The following is a 19,362-nucleotide window of genomic DNA, read 5'->3' as shown; positions in this document are numbered from 1 at the left end:
AGGCGCCAGGCGAGGCTCCCTGGGGAGAGCATTGCACAAGCAGGAAGCCACTGCACAAAAGGCCCTTTCTTGTGCTGCCGCCATCTGGACCTTCTGCAGCTTCTGGGTCAGTTCATATGGGGAGAGGCAGTCCTTGAGGCATTGTGATCCTAAGCCACTTATAGGTCAAAAGCAGAACTTTGAATGTGGCCTGGAAACTAACTGGCAGACAGTGTAGTTGAACCCGGATCGGTGTTATATGCTCAAACCATCTTGCGCTGGTGAGCCAGCTGGGTGCTGAATTCTGAACCATCTGAAGTGTCTGAACCGTCTTCAGAGGCAGTCCCAAGTATAACACATTGCAGCAATCTAACCTAGAAGCTGTCAGAGCATGGGCAACAAAAGTCAATCTTTCCTTGTCCAGACAGGGGTTCAGCGGGCCACCAGGCGAGGCTGATGGAAGGCATTGCATTAGACCAAAGGCTGCATTAGACCAATATTCTTCTAGCACAAGGTTCAAAGTAGTTACATGTCTGGCTATTGCTCCAAAGCTGTCTGTAAGGTGGAAGAGTGCTGGCAGGCTCCTGCTATGAGATCTGCTTTGTGAACTTCCAACAATTTGTTATATATGAAGAGGATGAGGAGGCATCTGGTAATTTCCTCTGACTGATCATCCTCTAGGAGCCATTAATCTTCCTTGTGGCAATGTGTGAGTCACAACAGACACAGGGTTATCTTTGTTCACAGTATAGGCACTGGACAGGGTCAGAAAGCAGCACGGTCCTGGGTTCTGAAGTTGTGTGGGGTGTCCCTTTGCTATTTCCTGTGGGTTGCAGGTCTGACAGCCTCCCTTTATATTAGATACTTGAGCGTGGGAGTGAAAGGTCCTTGGCTGCACATTTCCTCTATTATCTCAAAAGTTACTCTTCTGTATGGTTTCGAGGATCCTTTGGCTCAGAACATAACATCTGCAGGGGCCAAATGGCAACATTTCACGGACTTGAAATAATCAGGGTTTGCTTGTTTGTTTTTGACGGTGAAATGCTCTAATTTTCACCCTCTTAATTTTTCACAGAAAAAGAATGCTTTCTGTTTACTTCGGTTTCCCTCCCATCCCTGTCAAGATTTTATAGAAACGCCCACTGTGTGTCTTGAGTTTTTACTGATCAAGCACATTTTTATTTTGTTAGGCTAATGTCTTTTGGAGATTAAGCAGCTTGTGAGTACAACTAAAATGCAAATAGCACATAAGACAGGTCAGTTTGTTTGCTTATGGGTCAATGAGTCTCAGGACTGTGGTTAATGTTTGTCTCAAATGTTGCAGAATGTTTCTCTTCCAGGTGGCATTCCTGGAGGGGAAACTTGCCTCCTGGCTTTTGATAAACCCCACCCCCACGGTCTTGCTTTACTATGGTGTAAAGTGAACTCTTTAAAAGTAATGGTTCCTGACCCCCTCCCCGAATATGGGGAGGGCTCTAAATACACAATGACCTTTTTTGACCTACAAAACCTCTCCCACAATGGCGAAAGTTGCAGCAATGCAGCTGTTGATTGATATTTTCCTTTCAAGTCTGTGGATGTGATTAAAGTTATCTCTCTATGCAAAATAATCTTTCTTTCCCTTAGCCATGAACACTTTGCAAGCGTGGGAAACCAAGTGCATTCCTGTATTCCTCCCAAGGTACTTGGGAAAACCATAACCCTTTTTATTTCTCAGGTTTTTGCCTCCATTTTCATTTTGATTTAAAATCTTCTCCATGAAGTTGCTCCTTTGGATTTATTCATCTTTCCCCCCCACACCTCGACTTCTTAATCCACCCTTTGCCTACACACTCTTTATCTTTGAATTGTAACAATTTTTGCTGCACTTTTACTTCCTTTTTTAAAAAATTTTTTTGCTAAAATGTCTGTAATTGAAAGCTTGAATTTTTAAAACTGCATTTTGAGTTTCAACTTTTTTTTTGTATAGAGAAAGAGGTTATTAGCACAGTTTGGCTCTAACTTGAAGAAACGACATATGTTAGGAAAAAATCTCACCCACTGTGTGGGTGATTGAGAAGAGCTGTAAAACAATGCCAGAAAAATAAGAATTTGCTGTGAGGGTCAGGTCGTGAACATAGCCAGATGTTCTGCTGGGGCTGGTAAGAGAATAATTTCTGGATATGAAAACTCCAGCATGCCTTGAGAGAAAACTCAATGTACTTTTGTTTGTAATTATTTCCATTTCCATTCGAAACGTACAAATGTGCAGTGGCGTTGGGAGGCATGGAATGTCGATCTAGGAGGCTTTCCCATGGAGTAGAAGAAGAGAATTTGCAATGCAGGGAGGGGGTTGCAAGAGAATATGGTGGGTGCTGGGCTCAGTGCAACTGCATTCATCAGTTTCATTTTCTCATGAAACTAATAGTGCAATGCTGTGCCTTGGGAGAGTGCTGTTGCGCTCAGGTCTTGCTTTCAGGATTCACATAAGCATCTGGTTGGCCACTGTGGGAACGGGACGCTGGACTAGATGGGCCTTTGGTCTGATCCAGCAGGGCTCATCTCATCGTCATTGGCCCACTGGCCATGCTGGCTAGGGCTAGTGGCAGTTGGAGTCCAGCAACATATGAAGGACACCCTATTGGCTGCCCTTGGTGTATAGGATTGTACATTAAAGGTTGCCTTTTCTTTATGGCAGCATTTGGACATAATAGCTAGAACGCTTTTGTTGTTAGGAAAATGAGCTTAGTTTCATCCTGGACTTAGACGCTCTTTCCCACCTCTCTCCTCATTCATTGTGGCTCTGAGCAAGCATCCAATTCCATTTTAGATGGAGTTTAGTGTGTTGCAATTTAGAGTGCTGTCCACAGCCTAAACTGCGGATAATCTTAACTATGGTGAGTTGAAACAAACCAGATTCCTGCACGTACTGCAGCAAGCATGACACTCTATGAAAGGGAAGCATGCATTTCCAGACACTCACTGAACATGCGCCAGGGAACTGAGGTCAGTTGCACCTTCCTAGTTCATGCACATCATATGTCACCTTGCACTGGAGATAGGTATCTTTTTTTCACCCTTTATATGTTTGTGAACGCTGACAGTAAGTGAACAATGATACAGCTTGACAAATACAATTGCCATGTGAAGTACAGCAGTACCTCGGGATGCGAATGGGATCCGCTCCGGAGTCCCGTTCGCATCCTGAACAGAATGTAAGACGTGTCTGTGCGGGTCGCATTTCGCTGCTTCTGCACATGCGCGTGATGTCATTTTGACCATCTGCACATGCGCGAGCGGCGAAATGCGGAAGTAACGTGCTCCGTTACTTCCGGGTTGCCGCAGAGCGCAACGTGAAAATGCTTATCCAGGACATCAGACAGGCTGCTGTGTGGATGCCACCAGCTGTTCCTGAACATATCCTGGGGAAAACAGCTAGTGCAGGAATGCCTTTAGAAAGTTTAGGCTCAGTATAGTTTATTGAAAAGTGGATATATATACTTCTAGTGGTTGAACAGAAATTAATTCAAATTCAAATTGGATGTACCCTACAAAGAGGTCAAGAGGTCATTTATCCCAATTGTATCCTATGTATCCTGTTTTACCAAGCCACAGCTAAATTTTTTTTTCTACAGCTGTGTCAGAACAGGAAAAAATTGAGGTCACTTGGTGCCATGAAATTTGATGGCAAGGGCCATCAGAAATTCAAAATACTCTAACAAACTTACATGTTCTCCTATTGAGTTGCCTGTTCCTGGAGTTTAGTGCATTACAGTGGTACCTCAGGTTACATACGCTTCAGGTTACAGACTCCGCTAACCCAGAAACAGTGCTTCAGGTTAAGAACTTTGCTTCAGGATGAGAACAGAAATCGTGCTCTGGTGTCGCAGCAGCAGCAGGAGGCCCCATTAGCTAAAGTGGTGCTTCAGGTTAAGAACAGTTTCAGGTTAAGAACGGACCTCTGGAACGAATTAAGTTCTTAACCCGAGGTACCACTGTAGTTTGTTTCCCTTTATGGTTATCTGAAGTTGTGGAGGTCTTCGAACCCCTGAATATTATGTGGCATTCATTTCTGGGGCAACCCAGTCTGATGAATGGTATGGTATATAAAACAACAACAACAACAACAGAATGTAGGAATGGCAGTTTTGAAGGCTGTTAGGGGTGGGGTAATTTCTGGCAAAAATTAAGAAAATGAAAGCAACAAGTGGCCACACCAAAAACTTCATAGATACAGCTTTCTGTAAAACACCTTTTTTCTATAGAGTGATGCTACACTTTATTTCCCTGTAAAGGAGCCTTCACTAAGTAGGTACTCTCCAAATGTTTTGGACTACAACTCCTATCAGCATGGGTGAAGGCTGCTCTATAGGGATATACCTTTAAAATATACCCTTCTCAAGCCATGCCATCATGATGTTTGTAGATCCTATTGCCAAGGCAACTTGTTTCCCCAACTCCAGGGAATGATTGCCATTGTGATTTGTCATCTTTCCTACGGCCAGGTGTTCCACAACTGAAACTGCAGCCAGGAAAAGTTTTCCATTCAAGATGACTGACGGCTTTGTACATGGGAATTATGTTGTGGGTGGGGAATGGGAAAGATATGAATCACATTTTTCTTTCTAATTACTGTCATTCATATTATCAGAAACTGGCTTGCATTTGTCTTTGAGCAGCGCAGCGCTCTCCTGCTGTAAAAACTTGAGTGTCGCCTCATTTTACAAGCAAACTAATATGGAGGTGACTCAAGGTCAGCATTAGGTCCAGAGCGCCGAGCTGCATAGAGATTTCATCCTTTCCCTCTCCTAGCCCAAGTCTGTTCGCTTTGCTAGATTTCTCTCTCACAGCTGTGCACTTTAATGGGAAGAACTTTCCCTGGAGCCCAAGCAGGAGGGCCGTGAACTCTGGAGTGTGGCTATGGTTTTGGATGTCTGATCTGTTTGAGAGCCTTTGCACACAATACCAAAAGGAAAGAGGCATTTGCAGTATAACGTTTGGAGAGACCCATGTCTGCAAATATATTGCCAACAAATACCTTGTGAAACTCCCAGCTATCTATTTATAGGAGTTTGCAAACAAACATATCCCCTTCAAATGTTTTGAAGCAAAACTCCCCCCTTTTTTTAATTGTGTGAAAAGCCCTTAAGTCTGTTTCGTGTAAGAGAACATTATATGCGCTAGGATCTCTTCCAAGGTTTTGGTGCAAGCACAGCTGCTTCGTTTCAACTCCCAGAAAATGAAGATGGGGGAAAGATTATTATACAGGTGGAACTGGAGGGAAATTAAACTGCAGTTTAAGTATTGCAGTGTGCGAAACCAGATCTGTAGCAAAGTTTTACTTGCTTCAGTGACTTCTTAGTTTTCTTCACAGAGCAGGAGGTTGGGTTGCAATCAGTGATGGAGATGGCTATTCTTGTCACCCTCAAAAGGCTACATAGTGGGATTGGGTGGGGAGTGCAAGGCTAATCTCTTTTCCTCATATTCAACAAAGGTTTTTTTTTATAGTTAATTAATCTGTACCAATGGGCACATGTTACAGTTGTCACAGGAGTGCCACTGAAAATGACCTCATTTTAGTTTTTATATTTTGCTGGAAGCTGCCCATGATGGTTTTCCAAGGCTTTTGCCATTTGCTCTGATTCAGTGGTCAAGAGCAGCTTTTCAAGAGGAAAGCACCAGGGCGAACAAAAAAGTGCTTATACACAGAGCTTTAAATTGTGGACCTTTGCCTAGAAAGTGTAGGGCAAAATGTAAATGTGGATGAGCCCTAAGACTTTGTAGAGAAGAGTATTGCAGGAGTAAGACTATTATTATTATCATCATACAAATCTGCATATTTGAAAGGCAGATCTCGCTGGTGACTTCATTACCCATTGCTCAGGATTCACTGCCCCATCTTAATCTGTCCACTGACTTTTCGAGTTTCTCGAATAACCACCCTTTTGATCCTGATGGTAATCGTCAACTATGCTATCTCTCTGCATAGTTAGAAACTCAATGTCTGTATCTATGTGCATCTTCATCCTTCATTTAACGAGTGGATAAAAATGGCAGTGAGTGGCATCCATCCTCTTGGGGCTAGAGTGGGAAGGGAAGCAGGCTTTGCTGAGTTCACATTCTCAGGATGAGTTTTCCAACTCAAGTCTTCTGCAGAGTCGCAGGAGACTTGCTGAAGGGATTTCCAGTTGTGGTTTGGGAAGACTTTTTCTTCCTCTAAGCCAAACAAACCCAAACAGCACTGAACCAGTTGTTGGTGTTAATTAATCCCTACTGGACAGCCACTGCCAGAAAGCAACAGATGCTGACGTTATGGTATGTTTCATGTAAGCCTTGAAAATCAATAAAATGCTATCCCTATGGAACAGGAAATAATGTGAGAGAGGATTTTGAACATTTGCCTTTGAAGACATGGTTTTCAAAACAAAGTGCTAGCAGCCATGACTGTCGTTACAGTGGGAAAGAAGGCTGGCCCCTCAAGAGTTATTTCAGGCCCTTCACTTTGAATTTTCAGCCTTAATGTCAACAGTAAGGAAATATAAATCCATGGGAAGTATAAGGAAAAATGAAGTGCAGTATTCAAACCAATTGCTCAGGGCAAGATTGGATTAAGTTGCCTTGACTACTGTAAACTGTAATGTGGTGTATTTGGGACTATCTTTGGAAATGGCCAGGAAACTGCTAACTTGTTTTAAAGCACAGTGGGCTACTTACTGGGATTGGCCATTGCAAACACATGTTGCCAGTACTTCAAGAATTTCGCTAGCTCCCAGTCTACTTCCAATGTCAATTAAAAATGTAGGTGCTTCCCAGGGGGTGGACAGAGACCTTTTGGCAGGAAGCACTGCTGCCCCCCCAAATCCAGGCATGTGCCCCAGCAGTGTGGGAGGAGACCAGGGGCAATCCAGCCGCTCTGCAGGAATGCCCCCTTTGTGCTGAGAGACTTGGTGAAAAAGGAGCGTTTTGCAGAGTGTTGCTGCTACACTCCTTGCCTTTGACTATGGGCTGCGTCTTCAGCTTACCCAAAGCCAAGTCAGAAGCTGCTGCCACTAAGGCCAGAGAAGGGTGACAGTTGAAAGAGAAGAAGTGGAGATGCAGTGGCGGCAGCATGGTTGTGGTGGTCAGGATCTCCCTGCCTCGCCCCTGTGGAGCATGCTGCCTGAGGCAGGCTGCTTCAGATTGCCTCATTGGTGTGCGATCTGGTGCCATGATTCTTCCCCTTTTAAGGCTCATACAGCATGGGACCCGCTATCCAAAGGAACAGCTGTTCTTGTATCAATCTGCCCATGCAGTGCCATCTTTAGAGGTTGTCCTCTGGGTACCACCACCATCTGAGGAGAGGTGGGTGGTGACCGGAGAGAAGGAGGACCTTCTTGATAGATTCCTATCACAGGAAGGAATTTTTACCCTTTGGGAACCGGCTAAAACAGTTTTATTTTGCCTGGTGTGGTTGTTTTTAGCTGCTGCTGTTCATCATTGCTATTGTATTTTATATTTTATGCCCTGGAACTTTGGCTGAAGCCTGTCACACACATTTTAAAGGACACAGGTTTGTATGTAGGTTTCCAAACCTGAATTTGCCAAAGCAATATTGGGAGTGGCTGTGCACTACTCCAGAAGCAATATGCCTCTGAATAACACTTGCTGTTTGTGATTGTGGCATGCTTTCAGGCTTTCCGCTGGTTGTCCACTGTGAGAACAGAGGGCTGAACACCAGGAGGGCTGTGTGTTGCCTCCTGCTGCTGTGGATGTAGAAACTCACTAAGAGCCGAGTTCACGGTAGAACAAACTTTCTTTTTGCTGAGGTTTGGGAGCCTGCACAGAGTAGTAGTTAACTTCTCCAACTAGGTCACACCGTTTTGTCAGCTCTCCAGGAGCTAGCTGCCTGGGTCATAGCTGTTTCTCTTGAATGGGGCCACGTGCCAAATATTTAGTTGACAATGCACATGTTACAGACTGCTTAATTATGTACTGAATTCTTCCTACCAATTCTCCCTTACAAATGCTGGATCTATTCTCTTCCCCAAAGTCCATCAAGGGTAAGCAGCCTACAGAAGTCAGTACTGGCAGGTGGGAGAAGGGTTACAAACCCCATCCAGTTACGCATTTCGCCCTGCAATTTCTCTCCCCTCGTCTCAGCATTACCATTATGAGACAAATATGGGGGAGTTTGTCATAAATATGTAGTGTTGGCCTTGGCTGGAAGTGAGTGAGAGCAAAAGCACTTGGGTGACTGATAAACACATAGGCACAACTCATGCTAATAATTTTGTATTTTACTAAAACGATTTAAAGCAATCCCTTTATTCTCAACATATTAAGCTACTTGCATTCATGATTTGCATTATCTCTCATCATGGGCCATGCCCTTTGTGTCTTCTGGCCCATGCTGTCACAAAAACGCCAGGGAAGGGCCTGTAGACAGTCCATACACTGGTTGTATTATCTGAATTGCACTGAAGAAAAGGATCGTGTCATGGGTTGGGTGGCTTATTATGTATTTAAGTACCAGTAATCTAATTGAAATGTAACTAGCTGCCTAGAAAGAGGAAGAACAGAGGGGCTGTTCAGCTGACTTCTTAAATTTGCTTTTTCCAAGGCATTGCTGGCTCCGAGTTTTTGTGAGCCTTTGGTCAAGAGAATGTCAGGGCAGATTCACATTTAATTTGTTTTAGAACAACAGAATGTACTATCAGTTGTGAACGGTATACGTGTACTGTATAAATGGACACGCATTTCTGCAGTAAACACACAGGTTGGGGGCCATTCCTGGTTCTACGTTTATTGCTGGGCTGATCCTGACATTTAAGTTCAAAACTGCCAATACCACACACACTTTTTGTAGAGCTGTCACCTGTTTGAAGAGCTGTCACCTGTTTGAAGAATGCTAAACAATTACCGTATTTTTCGCCCCATAAGACGTACCAGACCATAAGACGCACCTAGCTTTTGGAGGAGGAAAACAAGAAAAAAATATTCTGAATCTCAGAAGCCAGAACAGCAAGAGGGATTGCTGCGCAGTGAAAGCAGCAATCCCTCTTGCTGTTCTGGCTTCTGTGATAGCTGCGAAGCCTGCATTCGCTCCATAAGACGCACACACACTTCCCCTTACTTTTTAGGAGGGAAAAAGTGAGTCTTATAGAGCAAAAAATACGGTAACCTTATGACCTTTAGCTGATTGATTTGAGTGTAATAACTTATGAGTGGGAAAAGTTCTAAAGAAAACACACACATTTTCTTTGATTTCAGCTGATGCATGTGTGTATCACAGCAGCTATTATTTCTAATAAGAATGTACAATTGTTATTTATTATTGTAATCCTAGTCACCCAGCTTTTCTAATTGTTCCATTGTGCTTTGTTAAATTAATGCCATAGGCAACCTCTCAGGGTAACTAAAACAGAACAGCTAAACTAATGCATTTGTGCTGTTGTGCTACTGTAATCTGATGAGTAAAATGTTCTCTGCACAGTCCAAAAGACAGCATAGGATGGAGGCAGAGACGTACCTAGGCTCTCTTGTGCCCTTGGCACCCCTGCCATCCCTTGCCCCCTAGGCAATCATTGGCTCTTTGTCTTTCTTCACGATTCTTGTGCCCACCCACGGTGGGGGCCAACCTAGCCAACCACTAGGTACCGCCCTGGATGGAGGTCAAAACTCATATTAACCACTCTACATTTTTAAAGCTTGCCCATAGGCTTCCATTTGAAATTTCACATTTTTTTTTATGAAGCTATAATAATCATGGAATTTGTCATAGGGCAAATTCTTCCCCAAAGCATTACAGAGGCAACTTTATTCATCTAGTGAAAGCTTCCCTAATAAAAACCAAATCGTTGAACTGTGTTTAGTTTGTTTGGGGTGGTGGTTTTTTTTGGAGTGGTGATAAATTGAACAGCCGTTCTGAGTTCTTGAAACATGAAGTAAACCAAGAAGGAAAATAGAGCTGGTTCGCTCAAGATGGCAGGTTTTCCATGCAATAAGCATGGCACAATGTAGTGAGCTCATGCATACATGCCTTTCTGCATATATAGCATTTAATGAGCATATCTGTTTAGGCCATTCTTGTGTGTGTGTGCATAAAAGTGTCTTTTGAAATTAATATCTCAGATAGGTACTTGAAGCCAGACACTCTTGAAGTACATGGAAGCAGAATGTTGTGAGCATACAGTATTTTATTCCTTGAAAATATTCAGGATCCTAGAGACTTAAGTTGTTGAGTTATGGCACTGAGCTCACCGTTGTTGACGCTTTCTGGCAAATTGTTTATTGCTGCTAAGTGTAAGTGCAATGGCTCCTTAGTTCAGGTTTGCAACTGGAGGCATAAGCTGCCTTGAAGATAGTTGGCGAAGGTTTAGATTTCTTTCCCACCCTTCACTGTGACATCTCTGGGTGGGTTACAACAATTTAAAAATACAGTACTAAAAGCATTTAAAACCAAGTACAGTCAAGAGAATAGGCTTGATCCTAAAATATGTTTATTAGGTGTTCACTCTTACCTGCACTGTGATGTGTGCTGCATACTGCAAACTTGCCTCTCCAGGATTTTTTTTGAGAGATAGGGAGTTATCCAACTAAACAGTTCTGCCAATGTATACAGTTTTGGCTGCACAGTGCAACTCTCCCCTCCCCCCCGTCTCCCTGTGGACCTCCTAAATCTCATATAGGTTTCCTTTCAACCCTTTGGAACAGATTTAGGGAGGGCACAGGGGGCAAGAAATTTTCATTGTGCAGTTTTCTGCCTTTCAATGTGGATTTGAGCCACATCACTTATACTTGGAAGGCTCTCCTATATGAATGTATCCATACTGTACTGAACAACACTGTCTTGCTTATTTCTGAAATGCCTTTTTTCCCCCTTCACCAGAAAACTTCAGCACAGAAGTTGGCCTCTTGGAGCTGATTGGAGATCCCCCACCAGACCAGATAACCAAAGTGTATGGCCCAGACAACAGCCCTGGCTATGTGTTTGGACTGGATGCCAACACTGGACAAGTGGCACGTTACCACCTCCCCAGCCCTTTTTACAGAGACTTCTCACTCTTGTTCCATGTGCAGCCCACCACAGACAAGGCAGGGGTCCTTTTTGCTATCACGGATGCCTCCCAGTCAATCATTTATGTTGGTGTGAAGCTATCAGAGGTGAAAGATGGAAAACAGCAGATCATCTTCTATTATACGGAGCCTGGCTCTCAGAACTCCTATGCCGCTGCTGCATTCACAGTGCCTTCCCTAGTCAATCAGTGGACTCGCTTTGCCATCAGCGTGGAGGATGAGGAAGTCGTTCTCTACGTAGACTGCGAGGAGTTTGAGCGGGTCCGTTTTGAACGCTCGCCTGATGAGATGGAGCTGGAAGATGGCTCAGGGCTTTTTGTGGCACAAGCTGGAGGAGCTGATCCCGATAAATACCAGGTGAGCATGGACTTACACCAAGGTATTCTTTTCAGTGAAAATGGTCACAGGCTGATGTGAGTTCACAGTGAACAGAGAGTGTTGAAATACATAATTTGGCCTTGTGTGATTCAGTAGACCAAGGAAGTGGGAACAAGCAAAATAAAAATAAAAATCCACTGACATGTTGTTGGCTTACCCAAAGTTTCTATCAAGGAGCTTTCTCCTTGCTCTTGTACTCAGGCTGCCTCATCCTCTAATTTCCCATCTGCATTTGCCTTTTACTAGTGAGAAAAGAGGCCCAGTAAGGAGATGGCAATTCAGAGATACAAGAATGGTGAGGTTTTCCCCTGTGAATTATTAATTTGCAAGCCTACCAGACATCGCCTGGGCATTGATCTGTTGTGGGATCACTCACTGCTTTTTATAGAAGCATCTGTTTATTTTGGGATGAGAATTTGCCCATTCTCTTATTTATGCATGCAAGGACCTCACCAGAGCATGGAAAAGAGCCTCTAGTCTAACCAGGGGTTCTTAACCTGTGTGTGTTTTCTTATATATAGATCAAATTCAGCATGCATGATCATTATCTCAGTTTATGGAGAACTGTCTGTATATATTTGTGTTTTGTGCAGCTGACAGATGGTTGTCTAGTTCCCATGTTTGGCAGCCTCAGTAGACCAAAGTTAGCTCAGTAGTGTAATGTTACTGAATATGATTTCCTAGATGTTTCAGCTGCAGAATGTAGGTTAGTTTGTAGAAATTTTGATTTTTGTGGTTTTTAAATCTTTTTTTGCCTGTACCCATTTTACTTTGGTGCGTATGCTCATTATGTACATCTATCAATGAACACTGAAAGATATTTTGATGTTTCTTTTTTTAAAGAAACAACCACACCAACCCAATGAATTGCCATTGTGAAGAATCTGATGAGGAATATATGGAAGTGATTATAGCCAGTACTTATAAGTGACAGTGGCAACTTCCTCTGTCTTTTGAAGTCCATCTTTCTTTTTGCGGAAAGAGATTATTTTGTTAACTTTGCAAGGAGCTTTAAAAACGAATCTGAATAATCATTCCAGTGTATCATCCAGAGTGAAAAACAAAGGGGAAGTAATTAACATTTTTCACCATCAAGTTCATTTCCAGACACTGGCTTAATTTGTCAGTCTAGTGACCCCTGTGATTTGTACTTGGCCCTCCCCACTGAGATCAAATCCATTGCTGCATTCTTCTTTTGCGGGTGGTGGTGGTGGAGGAGGGTGGCCAGAATTTTCTACAGCTGATGTCTGCAGACAAAAGCATGGGGTATTTCTACCCAAGCCTTGTTGACAACTGATTAGAAAACGTGATAAATGCTGCTTTTGCAGCTTTTCAGCACAGATTGCCTTGGGGAGCAGTTTCCCCTGCCCACTCAGTAACAGATGTGGATATTCATATGGGATACACACAACAGATACTTTCTTTAGTCTGCTGCTACCAGAATGCAGGAGGAATGTTAAACAGTAGCTGCAGGTGACTAGAAGTTCTTACATGTTCTTACATAGCACATTGGTAAACTGTGGAATTTGTTCCCATGAGAAGTAGTAGCGGCCACCAACTTGGATGATTTTAAAAGAAGATTATATGAATTCATGGAGGACGAGGCTATTAATGGCTACTAGCCATGATGGTTACGTATGTTCTGTCCTCCCTGTGGGGAAGCAGTATGCCTCTGAATACCATTCACAAGTGGGGAGAATGCTGTTGCACTCAAGTCCTGCTTGCATTGGGTTGGCCATTGTGGGAACAAAATGCTGAACTGGACGGGCCGTTGGTCTGATCCAACAAGACTCCTCTTACAGTACAGTACAAAAACACTTGGTGAGACATAATGGGAGACTAATTTATTTACTGGAAAGAGCCAGGGAGCAGTAAATGCCAGCAAGTATGATTTTTGAAAATATGTGTCAACTCTGGTTTGTTTCAAAGAACAAAATCGGGAGGAAACTTTTATTTTGCACCATCTGCAAAACAGACCGATTAGAACACAACTCGTTACCCTCCCTGTCCCAGGCATCCTGCCTGTGAGCATAAAATCAGACTCCAGATGGGGAAACATTCCATGTAATAAGTCTAAGGGTAACTTTGTCTTGGGTCAAGAAGAGGATTAGAGTCATCCATGGCCTGCAACAGGGTTTGGATGGAAACTACAAAAATAGGCTTGACCCCTGTGAGTGTACACAGGTTTTGCGTGTTTTAAAAGATGATGACTAGTTTTACTCTAGAGCTGTGCCAGTGAATGTTTATCCATTTAGAAATCTTTCTGAAGAGGTTGTTTGGAGTACTGTGGATCTGGTGTAAATCAAAGAGTTTCAAAATATGCGGTTATTTATCCTCCCACCTCGAGTCTTTGTGCACCTACCTTTCAAAAGCAACAATTCCAACTCTATATAATGTACAAAATTTATCTCAGGGACTCTTTCCCAGTTAGGTGCTACCCAGGTTCCCATGCCATCTTTTCTCTTCTGGATGTGTGGAGAATGGAGCCCCTTTTAGCTTGGAGGGAGATGAAATCATTTGAGGCACACCCACCCACCCACCCACCCACCCACCCCAGTGAAGGCTTACATTGGGAATCCGCAGCACACAAAGACAGATATTGCCACTTCACTTGGGGTACAGCAGAAGGCATGTGTAGCCTCATTTAAGCACTCTACATTTGGAAAGTTAAGGGTTTCTTTAATTCCATAAGAGATGCTTTGGTTCAGGTGTGCTCTTTACTTGGTTCAGGTGTGACTGGCACCCTCCACCTGAAGTACTTTAGCTTCTATTTCTACCTGAAATGCCCTCACAGTGTTGGTGTGTTGCGTGTTACAGGGTAATATGTTTATGCTGATGCACTAATGCGGTGGGTGATTCCATATCATCTAACACTGTTGAAGGGCACAGTCAGTACTACATGGGGTTCATACTAGTTTGTGCAGGATGCCAGTGTGATGCCAGTTAGAATGAGCCTCAGTTCCTTGAGTTTAGACATAGCTTGTTCTATGTTCATAGAAGTTTTTAGCCCCCCCCCCCCCCAGTGAAGCAGGTAACATGTGAGCCTGTGGCTCATGCAGGCTTGTTGCTAAAGTTAAACCATGGTTTGCCATTATATCTGGATTGAGCCAATGTGAACTGGAATATTCAATGCCATCATAGTGAATTGTGGGTTGACCTACCACAAGTCAACTTCAGATCACAGTTTATGAAGCTAGTTTGTTTTCACTGATAGTTAAATTTCACAACAATAGTTAAGATTAATTGCAGTTTAGGATTTGGATGGAATGTTAAGCTATGGTTAACCTAAAGTGGAATTGGAAGCTTCCAATCTCATCTTCACTGCCACACTGGAGAATGTATATGGAGGTGCGCATGAGCTTAAGGCTCACTGTGGCTTGTCTTCATACCACTAAAACATCATTTAGCATTACATGCAGACAGGGCATATATGTTTTGGACTGAACTTTTGGGAAAGAATTTGTTGTGCTTCAGATGTATACTGTAGTTGTAAAGACTAAATAAATGCTAAGGAAGTGTGGATTATCTTCAGGAATGCAAACAAATAGTAGCATCCTAACAAAGCTAATGGATGAAAGATTGTCAAGAAGATTCTACAGCTTATAAACACATGCAGCATTTTCCTCCTTTAGAGTGGGAAAAATAAGGGAATTAATACTGATCACTCTCTGTTCTTGAGACCAAGGATTTGGCATAGAAAGAAACTTTAAATCCTAGTCAGGAAAACATAACCATACATAGGCTCTGAAATTCAGATGTTTAAAAGAAACATTGGGAACTTGGACTTCGGTATACATTTTAAAACACCCTTGGCCTAGTGTTGACTTGAAACAGCAGGGTATGTTTCACAAAAAACCCCACCTTTAGCCCCATTCTCCCATGAAACGCACCTCTTTCTTTTCCTTGTTACAAGTTTTCATAGGAGTTGCAAAGCAGGGTGAACACACTTAACCTGCTGAGAAGTGAGGTCAAGAAACATTGCCTTCATTTTGATTTGGCTACATAACATCATCGGAAAGCTTTTATGACATTCCTGCAGAACTGAGTGTGATGCGCTCTTTGATAACATTGTGCTGCCTATAATATTATGACGTGTCTGGAATTGCTTCTGGAACAAGCATGTGATGGTTTGTTTGAGGTTAGCCAATGCTACATATCAAGGAAAGGACCAGTTTCAGGGAGACAGTGAATAACATACCAAAAAGGTAATCAAAGGGGGCTTGTGAATATTTCCCCCTTGCAAAAGATTATGAGAAACCCAAAGCTGGCCCATGTACTCCATAATACCTGCTGCACCTTGTTTCCGCCAGCAGCTTCCTTGTTCTCTTCACCCTCAAAATGAAGATTGGAATGATGAGCAGTGGGAGGATTTTAGAGAGATCACAATGAATTGTTTTCCTGATTTCTTCACAGAAGGCTGTCCTGTCCTTAACTGCTCTCTCTTAAGAATAAGAGCACCTTGTTTGTCTGTTCTCCCCACTTTTGGTCGTGCAGCTACTTGAAGCCTCTGGCCTGTCCTTGCCTGCCTCCTGTTTCTACTCTCTTGCCCCAAGAGCAGGAGGTGATGATGTATTGTGTAGTGTATTTACAGTGAGGTGAGGTACGTAAATCCTGCACTTGAACATAAAGGCCTGGCAGTCTCCCAGGTGAAGATCTCACTGTGCATAGAAATGTTCGCTTCTACCTGGCAGGAGCATAATACACGTATGGGAAAGGAAGGGAGGGGGCCAGAGTCGTGGCTGTGTCAAATTGGTATCTATCAAAAAGGCAAGGAGAAAGGGTTAGTGGCAGTCTTTAAATGTAAGAATGCTTACATTTTAGAATGCTGGTTCTTGTTTTATACATGATCAAGAAAAGGCGTTGCTGCTGTTGGCTCCCCAATGATAAATATGAGCTAAGTGTGAGGAGTGGTTGACTGCCTCCTTCAATTCTGCCCATCTACTGTATTCAACATCAGAATCTATACTATGACTGTTGGACCCATGATTGGTCTCAGTTTGTTGGAGCCTGTCTTTGCATGCGGTGGAAGTCCCAAACTCACTAAAGGTTTGAGACCCCACAGCTACCCTCATGTAGTTTATCCAGCCAGTTGAATCCGCTTCCCGGGTATGGCTGCTGTTGCATGCTGACATTTTCTAGAAGCCGCAGGTGAGAACTGGGTGCAGGTTGAGGACCAAGTTGGACAAACTACCCCAGAAGGACGACATCATGCCCCCCATCAGAGGTGCCATGCCTCCTCTAACACCCCCTAGACCACAGTCACATCCACTATACCTCAGTTTATCCTCCAAATCACACTTTGGATGTTTGTTTGAATCGAGCCATTGCATAAATGGGTCTTCAAAGATTGCTCCTTTCTAGAGGCTCCCTGAGCTGAGATTTGATTTCAGGTTTCCTGAGACCAAATTAAAGCACTGCTGTACCACAAAATTGGTACCACCTTGGCTATCCATCATCTAGAGCCATCAAGTCAGGAGAATAGAAAGATTCAGCATTGTAAGTCCTCTGATCCATCATTGGTGAAGAGGCAGTAGTAAACTGATAGTGGAGATACCTGGAGCTTTTAGCAATATTTCTTTGCAACTATTTTTTTTTACCACACATGCCTCATTAAAACCATTGCTGCTTGTGAACAGGAAAGAAAGGAACGTATGTCATTGGTTCTTAGCTGATGTAAGACCGATCAGTCTGCTGTTCACCAAAAGCCTTGGTTTGCTTCAATTCTCAGAAGGTAGGATGGAATCTGCTGATCTGAGCTATTCCTAAATGTTCATAATTTTTGTTGAAAGCAATCTCTATGTAAGCATTTTCAGTAGCCACCAGAGAGACTGAGGGAAGCAAAGGTGATCTGCACAAATTAAAGCAGAGAATGTGTGTGTGGGTGCATGCATTTGTAACAGTTTACTGAAATATGCTTTTGAGTTACGGGACAGGCTGTTTTCCTGCAAATGAGGGAGTTGCTTGGCTTTTGCAAACATGGAAGAAGGAAGATGGCAGGGAGATCACTCCTGTTTGCATGCTGTCTGTGCTATGAAAAAGCCTTTGAGAGTCTACCGCAGAATAGCTTTGAAGGGGCAGCTGCACACAGAACTTTGGCTAAAAACTTTATCTTGTCCTCCTCTGTGGCTTTTGTCAGTGACCCCCATTAAATTGGCTCAGTCGGCAGGCTGGAGCAGGAATGTTCCGTTAGATTTAAGGGGCAGCTTGTTGGCTGATGGTCACGCTGTGCTCTCAGCTTCCTTTCAAATTGTAAACTCAGATGGAATGGATCCACTGTAAAGTTTCATCTAACAGATGATCTTTTTTTAATTGTGCCTGGAGAAGAAGCATCCCTCACCCCACCCCTTGGCTCTGGAGAACTGACATTGCCTAAAAGCCACCCCTTTGTCTGTCTAACTGTCTGATGAATCACAAAATATGAATCACATTATAGGGCTGCATAGGAACAAGTCATCACCTCTTTGCTTGCAGAGCAAAGGTTCAACTCAAGCAAGGAACCAGTGGGCACACTGCAGTGTAATTATTAGTGGTACCCATCAGCCTGATTTGAAGTGTAGCTTTATCTCAAACTCAGTTATGGGCATCAGTTAGCCTACACGTCACATATTTGTTTAAGGGGGAAAGCCAGTGTCTCCCCACATATTTAAAATATTTAGGTTTGCTTTGGATTCTGACAAATGTGAGCTGGGTGAATGGGGGCATCAGCTTCACTGTAAGAGTATGTGGTGGGGACAGAAAATGGTAACATTTCTCCTCTAAACGTTCCTTCCAGAAGTCTTTCTTTCTTTCTTTCTTTCTTTCTTTCTTTCTTTCTTTCTTTCTTTCTTTCTGTAGTAATTCTCAATCTGTCAAAAATGATGGAACAAAGTTGTTAAAACTGCTTTTATAAACTAGACCATAAAGGAATGAAACTGTCTTTTAGTCCATTCTTAACTCCTAAGATCTGCATGTGTGCCCAGGACCTAAGTGGTTAGGATGTTACATGCCCACAGCTGCTCCTGATCAGCATTGCAAAACACGACGCAGCTTTGGATTGTATCTGAGGCAAGTAAGGCGGGTGTGAACATTGTAGCATTCAGGTGTCGGGTTGTCACACTAGACATTACACCCCACCCATGTGTGTGTATGTGTGAGACAGACAGACAGACAGACAGAAACTCTGTACCACCCCACATGATGCATCTTGCTGCTGGTTTGCTTCTCAGGCTGCAAAGATTCAGGGGGAAAATGATAGTTCATATGAGACTTGTGGGTGCTGGGAATGCTGAATCTGTGTGCTTGACCACCCAAAAACCTTATTAGAAAGAACCATAGATTTTGAAGAGACCAGAAAGAAATATAAAGTCCATCTCTCTGCCACAAGGGACGTTGCTTGCCAACCTCCTTCCCACATGGTTTTTGTTCTCCTGCCTTAAATAATTTACATTGGATGCTAAAGTTTTGATCAGCGTAGGTGGGATATCTCTGGTCTACAATGAGAGATCAATGAACTGTTCGCTTTAATTAGAAGTGATACAACAACCATTGCAGCTTGTGCCAGGGGGTCTCTGTGAAACAGAGCCATTGCCATTGGAAATATGAGCAAGCTGCGTCTGTGTTGGAAAGGAGTCTTGGCTTATAATCAAGTAGGAAATGTAATCAATCATTAGGGTGCCAGGCCTCAGGGTTGTACTCCCCACAACTGGGAGTGGTGCTCTCTGCTTCATGGAAGCTAAAAAAGTAATGATGCCTGTGTTTCTGGTTTTGTAGGGTGTAATTGCAGAATTGAAAGTGAAAGGAGATCCTCACGCAGCTGATGTCCAGTGTGAGGAAGATGATGATGATTCTGATATGGTAAGTGATTCTGATATGGTAAGTGGCTCAGGATTTGACCATATTAAAGCTGTTGTATATTGGGGTGGTTCAGACATACTGCTACTAAACCATAATTTAGCACTATGAGAAGATGTGGTTAATCTTAACTATGGTTAG

At 43.1% G+C, this 19,362-nt stretch overlaps 1 protein-coding gene across 4 annotated transcripts in view; it reads left to right on the top strand.

Annotated features, from left to right (window-relative positions):
* The window catches only part of COL18A1 (collagen type XVIII alpha 1 chain), a 152,088-nt gene that overhangs the window by 81,538 nt on the left and 51,188 nt on the right, over window positions 1–19,362 (top strand). For all 4 annotated transcript variants that reach the window (XM_082220741.1, XM_082220738.1, XM_082220740.1 and 1 more), the window contains 2 exons: window positions 10,826–11,370; window positions 19,141–19,224. In XM_082220741.1, coding sequence (XP_082076867.1) covers window positions 10,826–11,370; window positions 19,141–19,224 — 629 coding nt within the window. The remainder of the gene's footprint in view (window positions 1–10,825; window positions 11,371–19,140; window positions 19,225–19,362) is intronic.

Source organism: Podarcis vaucheri (assembly GCF_965113315.1).
Source record: "Podarcis vaucheri genome assembly, chromosome: 1".
Classification (NCBI taxonomy): Eukaryota; Metazoa; Chordata; class Lepidosauria; order Squamata; family Lacertidae; genus Podarcis; species Podarcis vaucheri.
The sequence above is the reverse complement of the archived record's forward strand: the minus strand, read 5'-3'. Positions and strand labels throughout refer to the sequence as shown.